Genomic DNA, 12,744 nt, shown 5'->3' on the forward strand with positions numbered 1-12,744 from the left:
AGTGTTTTGTTCTGAAACTGCGGCAATTCCTTCCCAGACAGATGCTGCTCGACCCACCGCAAATCACTTGTTGCTTCAGATGCCAGATTCTGCAAACTAGTGTCTCCAGGAAACTTGCTGTACCTGTTTATTTCCAATCAAACTCTGAAATAAACCCAGTGTCAAAAGTCAAACTGGAAAAACAGGAGTTAAAAGAATGGCTTCAGTTGATGTCCTCGGTCCTCAAAGTAAGGTGAGCTCCTTTCAAAAAGAAAGCAACTTATAATTTTTTGTGCTTTTCCGTTCACTTCCTTTGCTGTTATGCATTTCTTTTCAAATTTAAGATCATCATGCGGACAAGACAGTTAAGAGAAAGGCTAGAGACTTCATATACATTCCTAGATGATTCCCAACAACTTAAGGGAAATAGCTCTTGAATTTAAAGTTGCCTGCAAACTGCTGTCAATGACAATTGTCAGGAGTACATCACATCTATAGTGCATGGTTGGATGTTGCAGGACCTAGAGTATGAAAATGACTTTATAAAATTACTTAAAACTGGCTGCAAAACTGCAAGTCAGAAGTACTGTTGTTGCTAGTACATTTGTTTGAATCTGTATTATCACGATTTTGGGAAGTGAGTATTTAAATCTTTAACTTAAAATGAAAACACCTCCCTTTACCAAATGTGTTCAGATTTTATAAATCCAAAATTGATTTCCTCAGTTAAGCCACCTTCCCTCAGTGAGGATAGCTGCATCTTATTGTTCTTTTTAAAAAGGTGACGAAAATGAGCAGGGGATATTGTGGGTTTCCTTCCATGGGTTTTATCTCTTCAGTACTGAATGTAATAGTACAATAAATTGATTACATTGTCTATTAATGTCCATGATGAGCTTAAGTGACACAGACCTGCTGCAGGATCTAGATACGAAATGTTGACCGTCCCACCCCAAGCCCCTAGATTCTGCTCGACCCACTAAATTCCTCCAGCAGTTTTCTTCGGCTGATTCAGGATTGAGAGATTTGTCCAATTTCTACCTGTTGCAGCCATAGCATCTGGAACGTCAGCTCATGAAATAAATAACTTAAGTGTGTATTTCAATGGTGAACGCAGCAGGCCAGGCAGCATCTCTAGGAAGAGGTGCAGTCGACGTTTCAGGCCGAGACCCTTCGTCAGGACTAACTGAAGGAAGAGTGAGTAAGGGATTTGAAAGTGGGAGGGGGAGGGGGAGATCCAAAATGATAGGAGAAGACAGGAGGGGGAGGGATGGAGCCAAGAGCTGGACAGGTGATTGGCAAAAGGGATACGAGAGGATCATGGGACAGGAGGCCTAGGGAGAAAGAAAAGGGGGGGGGGACCCAGAGGATGGGCAAGGGGTATATTCAGAGGGACAGAGGGAGAAAAAGGAGAGTGAGAGAAAGAATGTGTGTATAAAAATAAGTAACTGATGGGGTACGAGGGGGAGGTGGGCCATTAGCGCAAGTTAGAGAAGTCGATGTTCATGCCATCAGGTTGGAGGCTACCCAGACGGAATATAAAGTGTTGTTCCTCCAACCTGAGTGTGGCTTCATCTTTACAGTAGAGGAGGCCGTGGATAGACATGTCAGAATGGGATGTGGAATTAAAATGTGTGGCCACTGGGAGATCCTGCTTTCTCTGGCGGACAGAGCGTAGGTGTTCAGCAAAGCGGTCTCCCAGTCTGTGTCGGGTCTCGCCAATATATAAAAGGCCACATCGGGAGCACCGGACGCAGTATATCACCCCAGTTGACTCACAGGTGAAGTGTTGCCTCACCTGGAAGGACTGTTTGGGGCCCTGAATGGTGGTAAGGGAGGAAGTGTAAGGGCATGTGTAGCACTTGTTTCACTTACACGGGTAAGTGCCAGGAGGGAGATCAGTGGGGAGGGATGGGGGGGGGGAACGAATGGACAAGGGAGTTGCGTATCTCCCTCCTGGCACTTATCCGTGTAAGTGGAACAAGTGCTACACATGCCCTTACACTTCCTCCCTTACCACCATTCAGGGCCCCAAACAGTCCTTCCAGGTGAGGCAACACTTCACCTGTGAGTTGGCTGGGGTAATATACTGTGTCCGGTGCTCCCGCTGTGGCCTTTTATATATTGGCGAGACCTGACGCAGACTGGGAGACCGCTTTGCTGAACACCTACGCTCTGTCCGCTAGAGAAAGCAGGATCTCCCAGTGGCCACACATTTTAATTCCACATCCCATTCCCATTCTGACATGTCTATCCACGGCCTCCTCTACTGTAAAGATGAAGCCACACTCAGGTTGGAGGAACAACACCTTATATTCCGTCTGGGTAGCCTCCAAACTGATGGCATGAACATCGACTTCTCTAACTTCCGCTAAGGCCCCACCTCCCCCTCGTACCCCATCTGTTACTTATTTTTATGCACACATTCTTTCTCTCACTCTTCTTTTTCTCCCTCTGTCCCTCTGAATATACCTCTTGCCCATCCTCTGGGTCCCCCCCACCCCCCACTCCTTGTCTTTCTTCCCAGACCTCCTGTCCCATGATCCTCTCGTATTCCCTTTTGTCTATCACCTGTCCAGCTCTTGGCTCCATCCCTCCCCCTCCTGTCTTCTCCTATCATTTTTGATCTCCCCCTCCTCCTCCAACTTTCAAATCCCTTACTCACTCTTCCTTCAGTTAGTCCTGACGAAAGGTCTTGGCCTGAAACGTCGACTGCACCTCTTCCTAGAGATACTGCCTGGCCTGCTGCGTTCACCAGCAACTTTTATGTGTGTTGCTTGAATTTCCAGCATCTGCAGAATTCCTGTTGTTTGTGTATTTCAATGCTTCTTATACAGAATTTGAATGAACAGAACATTTTAAAAAATGTTAGTAACATTAACAAATGTGGAAAAAGTGAGATCAATTCAAGAATTTTTATTGGAATGATAACAGTTAAAATTTACATATTTTAAAAATCTCAATTAACCAGAAGATGCTGGTTACATCTACAAAGGGATTCACAATTACACACAAGACCATCAAAAGGAAACGCTGAAAATACCCCTGACTAGAACCACTTTCTCACTAGATTGCAGATTGCTATACTTTGACAAATTGTTACAAGTCCAACAGTCCTATAAATGAACTTGGTATGTTCAATCACAGCTGCAATTGCAGCCATTCACAACTCAGAGGGAAAAGTGCACAGGATCAAGGCCACTTGTGTAATTCAATGCTGCTTAAATCTGAGGCACTGATTATCATCAACTGAAGTGTGGCTGAGACATCATCTATTCTTTCAAAAGCTGTTAGCAGCTGCTTCATTACAAAAATGAGATATCCAACTCATCAGATATTGATTTTTAAAACCAAAAAAAACGTGGATGGGTTTGTTCACAGTAATTACTGACTATAAAAATAAATTCACGATTAAATCTTAGGATGACGCTCTTTTCTCTTCAATGAACGGTGACTCGTAGGCTTCCATGGGTGGGCAAGAGCAGACTAAATGCTGATCTCCATAAAGGTCGTCAATGCGAGCGATTGTAGGCCAAAATTTGGTTTCAGGTTTTACAAATTGCTGAAAAACAAACATATATTTGAATTTAGTCATTCAAATAAATATCCTCAATAGTCTCGGAACTAGAAAGTAATTAACATCACACTTTGATAAAACAGTTTCTAATTGTTTGTAAATCCTAGTGGCTTAGCATCTGACTTACCAAGACTGTTTACCTTGCTACCTTTATAGACTGCAGCAGGTTTTCAATGATTCTCTTAAATTAATTTGGTTCACATAAAAATTTATAATAATCTGCAAGATGTTTTAAAAAACTGAATAAAAAGTGGGTTGGGCTAGTAATAGGTGGCATTCAGTAGTCAGTAAAAGCACAAACATCCTGAGGGCTGCCAGTATCAAGTTTTACTGTACTCTTGTTTGAATAGGACTCACTCATTTTAAATCTTATCCTCTTTCCTGTTCTGACATGAAGGTCCATAGCTCCTCTTTTGCCACAATGACACAAATCTCAGGGTGGAGGGACAATACCCTATCTCTTTCTAGGCAGTCTCCAACTAATGTCATGAGCATCAATTTCTCCTCATAATTATTTTTTTCTTTTTATTCCCCTCTGCCCTCCCTCTTTTTCCATTCTCTACTGTGGCCTCTTGCCTCTTCGCTTCACCTTTCTATCACCTCCCCTGCTGCCCCTCCTTCCCTTTCTCTCCCGGTCAACTCTCCTATCACACTCCTTCTTTATCTTTACCTTTCCCACCCACTTGGCTTCATCTATCACCTTGTCCTCTTTCTCCTTCCCCCAGCTTTTTATTCTGACGTCTTCCCCCTTCCTTTCCATCCTTAATTAAGGGTCTCAGTCTGAAATGTGGACTGTTTATTCATTTCCACAGATGCTGGCTGACCTGCTGAGTTCTTCCAGAACCTTGCCTGTGTGTTGCTCTGGATTTCCAGTATCTGCAGAATCTCTGTTATATAGCAAACTATCACTGGTATCTTTCCATCCTCCATCCATCCTCCTGCCACCCCACTAGGAATAGGGTTCCGCTGGTCCTCACCTACCACCCCACCAGCCTCCGGGTCCAACATATTATTCTCCGTAACTTCCGCCACCTCCAACGGGATCCCACCACTAAGCACATCTTTCCCTCCCCCCCCCCGGCATTCCGCAGGGATCGCTCCCTACACAACTCCCTTGTCCATTCGTCCCCCCCATCCCTCCCCACTGATCTCCCTCCTGGCACTTATCCGTGTAAGCGGAACAAGTGCTACACATGCCCTTACACTTCCTCCCTTACCACCATTCAGGGCCCCAAACAGTCCTTCCAGGTGAGGCGACACTTCACCTGTGAGTCAACTGGGGTGATATACTGCGTCCGGTGCTCCCGATGTGGCCTTTTATATATTGGCGAGACCCGACGCAGACTGGGAGACCGCTTTGCTGAACATCTACGCTCTGTCCGCCAGAGAAAGCAGGATCTCCCAGTGGCCACACATTTTAATTCCACATCCCATTCCCATTCTGACATGTCTATCCACGGCCTCCTCTACTGTAAAGATGAAGCCACACTCAGGTTGGAGGAACAACACCTTATATTCCGTCTGGGTAGCCTCCAACCTGATGGCATGAACATCGACTTCTCTAACTTCCGCTAGGCCCCACCTCCCCCTGGTACCCCATCTGTTACTTATTTTTATGCACACATTCTTTCTCTCACTCTCCTTTTTCTCCCTCTGAATATACCTCTTGCCCATCCTCTGGGTCCTCCCCCCTCCTTGTCTTTCTTCCCGGACCTCCTGTCCCATGATCCTCTCATATCCCCTTTTGCCTATCACCTGTCCAGCTCTTGGCTCTATCCCTCCCCCTCCTGTCTTCTCCTATCATTTTGGATCTCCCCCTCCAACTTTCAAATCCCTTACTCACTCTTCCTTCAGTTAGTCCTGACGCAGGGTCTCGGCCTGAAATGTCGACTGCACCTCTTCCTACAGATGCTGCCTGGCCTGCTGCGTTCACCAGCAACTTTGATGTGTGTTACTGGTATCTTTCCCTGCTCAGTTTGTTGCAAGAGTTGGGATTTGAGAAAGACACTCCAAATGGGAAGGGGAGTCTGAAGCATTGTACTTATGTGCTTCTTGTTTACCGATGAAATAGTGTAAAAACAGAAGGTGTAGAGGATACTCAATGCAGAATGGTAATTTTGTGAAAATATACCAATACTGACCTGAAATAATCTCATTACCACACCCAGGCTGAGCCCAACAGAAATTATCTTCCTTTTACTGAAATTTAGAGCTGGACTTACCAATGGGAACGCAGCCTGCTCTCGAGAGTATGGTCGATCCCAGTTTGAAGCAGCAATGCAAGCCAGAGTGTGAGGCGACATCTTTAATGACAATAAATAAAACTGTCAAGGAAGATCGAACCTCATTAATGAAGAAGAAAAGTAAAGTAAAATTGCACTGGAATTAATAGAAATTCTAATACATGCCACATAATACTGTACAAATTTGAAGTGGGAACCACCAAGGAATCTACCGGAAGGGCTCTGTGGGGAGAAGAGTTGTTTCCGACCTGCTGAGTTCCTCCAGCAAGTTGTTTGTTGTTCCAGATTCCAGCAACTGCAGTCTCTTGCGGAAGATTAAATCTGCAGCTGACACAAAGTGACAGACTGCGGTGATGAGTCCGATACTTATCTCCAGGCCCAGGAAGTTTAAAAAGCTGAGAGGTTGAAACATTCGAACAAGTGTGTGTAGTATCTAATGGCCAATGGGATACATGCTGGGACCACCCTGCATGTGATAAAGTAACAATGCCCACAGACGTAAACGATGGCACAGTGGTTATTCTGGTAATGCAGAGACCAGGGATTAGTGCTCAAGAGACAAGTTCAACCTCCAATACTGCAGCCAAGGGACTTTAAACATCAGTTGTTAAATAAATCATAACTTCTTGTTACAGAATTCTGTGTAGTTCTCTAATTTAACTCCACTGAAGGAACAAACTGCTTCTGCATTCACTGCAGCAGAGCAATTACAACATGTAAAGGTATTTCATCTGCACTGGTGTGAAAAGTGCACAGAGATACAAGTCATGCAGGAAATTATCTGCCAGCCTCATCCAATCTGCCTGTTTGTGAGTGGAGAGCCACAACAATATGGTTAGCTTCCTACTGAAATGGCTGAACTGGCCAGTCAGCCTATTACAACCGTGGATGTAGCTCACCATCAGCTTCCCAACAACCTGGCTCAGCTTTTCTTTCTTCTATTAGCATTGCCTGTTGGGCATATCCCACAGCCCTACTACTAACAGCAGCATAACCTGTCACATTTGGTATCACCTTACCAAGATTTTCTCTTCATTTTCTTTAACTCTGTCTACCTTACTCTTAACCAAAAACTGTACCTTGCTCTTTCCCTCTTCTGATAAAGGGTCTCCAACCTGAAAAGTTAAAAGTTATATTTTCCATAGATGCTGCCAGACCTACTGAGTGTTTCCAGTATTATCTGTTTTTAAGGAAGTTATAAATGCGAGACACTCAAACCTGTGAATTAACATTTTTTAAAAAATCAAGTAACCAGAACAATGAACTACTGTTAGATGTAATTGCATTAGAACTTCTCCACGTAGGTCCCATATTGGTTCACGCCATGGGAAGCTGGTGATCACGGGACCTATAGCTCTGAAAATACAATAAGCAGCAGTAATCTTGTCACAGGGGAAGCAGGAAACATAAATCAGAGAAGCAGAATTACCATTTCGTTGACCTTTGGTCAAATCAGTGTTTGCCTGACTATGAGGAATGAACTGGATTGGAATTGGGCATAATGCCATTGTGGTAGACTGAGAAGGGGTGGGTGTGCAATTTACCACATAAACAAGCTCCCATCTGGATGAAGTATTGCAAACACTTGGCGTCTACCAACTGAACCTATCATATTCACAGAAGGAACGGATTATGATAGAACTGTTTCAGCTGGTGTCCCAGGATTATCAGTGTAATTAATGACCTGATGTTTTTGCTGACAAAGTACAAAATATTTGAATCTGAGAATTCTCTGCAGAATTCCACAGGCCTGTTCTGTCACAGGGGAATTTGCAAGTACTTGTGCTAATGCAGTAATTAGAAACCACCCTTAATTCTACTGGACGTCCTGAATGTTTTCTGAATGCAAAAGGTATATGAAACACAAAGTACTATCAGCTAATTACACCATGGACACAAGTGCACAGTATATGGATTTATTTTTCAGTATTCCTAGTTTTCTATTCAACAGAGCATTGACACAAGTTGCTTTAGCTTGCACATTTTAGTGCCAATTACACGGAACTTGTTTTTCTTTTTAAAAAAAAGCCTTAAGTTTCATCATCTGGTCCTGTAGTCAGGAAAATACTTCTAACTACGTGGTGCAGCTATGGGCCAAAATGAAGCCAGCTAGCACTGAAATCAGGCAGCTCTTGGTGTGCAATCACTATTTGCACTTATACCCAAGTTCAATTTCACAGCCAAATCCAATTTCAATTTAGTTACCACTGAACTAAACTGCAAGTGACCTTACAGTTCTGCATCACCTGCAAACAGTATGAACTGTAAAACTATGGTCAGGGCTTCTCTCAAGTGGTATAAATATTTGATTGATGGGAAATACTCAGGAGGTCAACTAGCATTTGTAGAGAAAGAAACAGGTATCAGACTGCATTCTCCAGTGAGAAAGTAGAACAGATTTTAAAAAGCCATTATTGATTTTTGATATTGATATCAGCAGATTTTTACTGATAAAATATTAACTAATTATACACATGTATAAATAAATAAACATTTTATGCCCCGCTAGTGTCTCCAGCACCGCGTGTGCTTACTGCTGCAGCCCTAGCTAGCACTGAATGGACAGACTACCCACAGGATTTACACTGAACAGCTTTCACAGCAGATATAGCAATCTCTTCAAGTGGCTGACGGACTGTTTTCTTTTCCAGGAGAACGGTAGGTAAGGCAAATAAGATAGCTTAAATGTGCATCTGTGTCAAGTGAAAAATATATTATCTCTGATTCTTACACCAGATGTATTCAAACATTTGTGAATGCCAAGGACATTCAAACATTCAATGATATGACAGCTTTGCCATTTGGCACAGTGAGCAGCAGGTGCTCCCTGGTTGTCCTATGTAGAAAGAGTTTTGCATTCATACAAATGCATAATGACTCTTGAGATCCATTACATTGGAGACGGTGTGAACCAGAGGTCAATCAAAAGGTTATGAAAAATGCCTGGCTACCATTAAGCTCAGAACAAGAAATTACTGCTTTCACCACAAGCTGACAGTACTAATTGGCACGATTGATAGCTGGCATCTTGAGATATAAATAAAGCACAAAGCTCTTTATACCAATTAAAATGTTAGACGTCTGTGAATAGAGCAAGGTTCCCCCTTCTGCTAAAAAATGGTTAATGTGCATCATACAGTGGATTCTGGTTAATCGCTTATTTGGGACACTGGGCCGCTTAATTTGGACAGGAGACTGTTGCCAAATGCTTCCTAAGCATCATCAGTTGCTTTTACTTGTGTGGCCATTAGATAAGCAACTTTCTAAATAGTGTCAGTTGTGTGTTTCTATTCAAAAAAGCAGTGATTTTTTCCCACTGATAGAGCATAAGAAGTAAGCAGTAAGAACAATTCAGAACTGTTTTGCTCACTGCCGTTTCAAGCACCGAGGCTTAAGAGATGACAGAAACAGCTGAGAGTGAAAATGAAACAATTTTACTACTTCGACAAATTAGGAACTATGAAAGAATTTGAAGGTAATGACAATCACCTTAAATGTCTCAAGGAAAATGAAAATTTGAAGGATTTAGTCATCAAAAGCATTGTATGAAGGCAGTCTATTATCTGCATGAAGTGACTGCACTGATATTTCATTTACAGTCACTCAGAACACAGCAGCGTACACTGGTTGAATTTATCCAACAATAACTATTAGGAACTAATACAGTTTTTATAGTACTATAGTAGTATTGGTAGTGTTCTAATTTGTATTGTATTTCATTTAAATACATAATCTATTACTCAGTTGAACAGCAGCTTCTCTTTTTTTTAATACCTTTTTAACGATCTCCATAAAACTTCAGCTAACTGGGCTAAAATGTACTTGCCCCACTGTGTCCCAATTAAGCAAATCCAGTGTATTCATATTTAAAATAATATAATTACTTTGTCCAATCTGAAGCTGTAGTTGGGTTTGGATAATTATATTCAGAACCTCAGCTTAACCCATCACTGTTCAGTCACTTTTATAAATAAGGTAAGAATGAAACCTATTTATATATAGTAAGCTACAGGAAACAGCAATGTGGCAAAACCTCAGATTATCCAGAAAATTCCTGCTTTAAAATTCTTAAATTGTTTCTAGTTGAACTCGTCAAACTTGACAGCATCCTAGTGTGTGCACCTTTCCGGTTCCCTTGTTTCTGTCTCCCTGCTATGGTCTGAAGATCAAAACACAACTCTGATACTAGTTATGCCAAGTTTGTTTGCGAATTCAACCTGAAACATCAACTGTGAATTTCCCCTCCATAGATGCTGCCTGACCTGCCAAAATCCCCCTGGATTATGTATGTGTTGCACTGGATTTCCAGCATTGGCAGAATCTCATGTGTGTATTTTCCATAGAACTTCCCGAAATCAGTGAATTTAAATAGCCTGATTAAATACAACTGTGCCTTACAAACTGTTCTAACTACTGAATGCTTTTCATCAGCACTTTGCCTAGTGACTGGGCTATTTCTGTACTCTTGAATGAATCATGTTACTTTTCACTAGTGCCAGATTTGATCATTTCATCATTGTATTAACATCTGCTTGCAAATTTCACAGGTTTTCAGACCTTGAGAGAGACTAGTGTAGAAATTGCAGGGGCCCTGACAGAAATATTTAAAATGTCCTTAGCCACGGGTGCGGTGCCAGAGGATTGGAGGGTAGCTCATGTTGTCCCGTTGTTTTAAAAAGACTCCAAAAGTAAACCAGGTAATTACAGGCCAGTGAGCCTGACATCAGTAGTAGGTAAATTATTGGAAGGTGTTCTGAGATTGGATATACAAGTATTTGGACAGCCAAGGGCTGATTAAGGATCGTCAACATGGCTTTGTGCATGGTAGATCGTGTTTAATGAATCTTGTAGAGTTTTTTGAGGAGGTTACCAAGAAAGTAGATGAAGGAAAGGCTGTGGGTGTTGTCTACATGGACCTTAGTAAGGCCTTTGACAAGGTCCCACAGGGGAGGTTAGTTCAGAAGGTTCAGACACTAGGTATCGATGGAAAGGTTGTAAACTGGATTTGAAATTGGCTGTGTGGGAGAAGACAGAGAGTGGTAGTGGATGATTGCTTCTCAGACTGGAGGCCTGTGACTAGCGGTGTGCCTCAGGGATCTGTGCTGGGACCATTGTTGTTTGTTGTCTATATCAATGATCTAGATGATAATGTGGTAAATTGGATCAGCAAGTTTGCTGATGACACTAAGATTGGAGGCGTTGTGGACAGCGAGGAAGGCTTTCAAAGCGTGCAGAGGGATTTGGACCAACTGGAAAAATGGGCCAGAAAATGGCAGATGGAATTTAATGCAGACAAGTGTGAGGTGTTGCATTCTGGAAGGACAAATCAAGGTAGGACATACACAGTAAATGGTAGGGCACTGAGGAGTTCAGAGGAACAAAGGGATCTGGGAGTTCAGATACATTAATTCCCTGAAAGTGGCGTCACAGGTAGACAAGGTTGTAAAGAAGGCTTTTGGCATCCTGGCATTCATAAATCCAAGTACTGAGTATAGGAGTTGGGATGTTGTGGTGAGGTTGTATGTGATATTGGTGAAGCCAAATTTGGAGTATTGTGTGTAGTTCTGGTCACCTAACTATAGGAAGGATACCAGTAAGATTGAAAGAGTGCAGAGAAGATTTACTAGGATGTTGCCGGGTCTTCAGGAATTGAGTTACAGGGGAAAATTGAACAGGTTAGGACTTTATTCCTTGGAGCGTAGAAGAATGAGGGGGGGTTTGATAGAGGGTTACAAAATTATGAGGGATATAGACAGAGTAAATGCGAGAGGACATGGCTTTAGGGTGAAAGGGGAATGGTTTAGGGGGAACATTAGGGGGAACTTCACTCAGAGTATGGAACGGGCTGCCATCAGATGTGGCAAATGGGGGCTCAATCTTAAGTTAAGAATAAATTGGATAGATACATGGATGGGAGAGGTCTGGAGGGTTATGGACTGGGTGCAGGCCAATGGGACTAGCAGAATAAATTTCTGCACAGACTACAAGGGCCAAATGGGCTGTTTTCTGTGCTGTAGTGTTCTATAGTTCCATGGCTATTCTCCAAGTTCCTATTTTATTATTTTTTCCCCAATGTTAAATTGTTACAAGCAGTAAATTAAAAGAATAAAGGAATAAAAAATGATTATGATGAATTACTCTGAAGTTAATCAAGAACATCACTCCGTTAAATAATTCCAGAATAACAATTCTTCCAAATGGCCCAAAAGAAAGTAATTTTGCCCTTGATTTGTGATTCAATGAAAAACCTTTTGCCTTAGTAGCCTTTAATTTAAAAATACCCTTGGCATTCAAATCTCGCTACGTTTGCCTCCATTTCCCTATTCTCTACCAATCTTATATCTCTGAATGTAGAAACTTACAATCTTTAAATTTCTCTAATTGTCTCTGCTTGACCCCATTTCCTTCGCCCAGTCACAGGCAACAGACCATGTGAATGGGCCATTATTAAATAGCTTGGTGCTAAATTTACACAGTAAGAAAATTACTTGCTTGCTCTTGGTCCACCACTTCCCTTCACCTTTTTATAATGGCTGTCCCCTCTCTCAGTCAAAATGAAGCGTCACAACCAAAAATGTTGTCTGTCCACTTCCTTCCACAGATGCCGCCTGAGCCATTGAGTTCCTCCAGCGCTTGCTTGTTGCTTCATATTCCTGCATATGCAATCTCTTGTATTTACAGTAAAAAGATACTGTGGCCACTTCATTAGGTACCTCCTATATCTAATAAAGTAGCCATTGACTGTATCCTTGATGGTTGTCTGCTGCTATGGTACTTCAAGGTTTGATGTGTTATGCATTCAGAGATACTCTTCTGCACATCACTGTTGGAACATGTGGTTATTTTAGTTAATGTTGCCTTCCTGTCAGCTTGAACCAGTCTGACCTTCTCCTCTGACCTCTCTCATTAACAACACAGACACGAGGAAATCTGCAGATGTTGGAA

At 42.2% G+C, this 12,744-nt stretch overlaps 1 protein-coding gene across 2 annotated transcripts in view; it reads right to left on the reverse strand.

The window, feature by feature from the left end:
- Positions 1–2,880: 2,880 nt before the first annotated feature.
- gldc (glycine dehydrogenase (decarboxylating)) overlaps positions 2,881–12,744 on the reverse strand; it is a 210,133-nt gene continuing 200,269 nt past the window's right edge. For both annotated transcript variants that reach the window (XM_072257995.1, XM_072257996.1), the window contains 2 exons: positions 5,779–5,859; positions 2,881–3,541 (listed from right to left, as the gene is read on the reverse strand). In XM_072257995.1, coding sequence (XP_072114096.1) covers positions 3,398–3,541; positions 5,779–5,859 — 225 coding nt within the window. In that variant the 3' untranslated portion in view covers positions 2,881–3,397. The remainder of the gene's footprint in view (positions 3,542–5,778; positions 5,860–12,744) is intronic.

The sequence above is a fragment of the Mobula birostris genome, chromosome 5 (assembly GCF_030028105.1).
Source record: "Mobula birostris isolate sMobBir1 chromosome 5, sMobBir1.hap1, whole genome shotgun sequence".
Classification (NCBI taxonomy): domain Eukaryota; kingdom Metazoa; phylum Chordata; class Chondrichthyes; order Myliobatiformes; family Myliobatidae; genus Mobula; species Mobula birostris.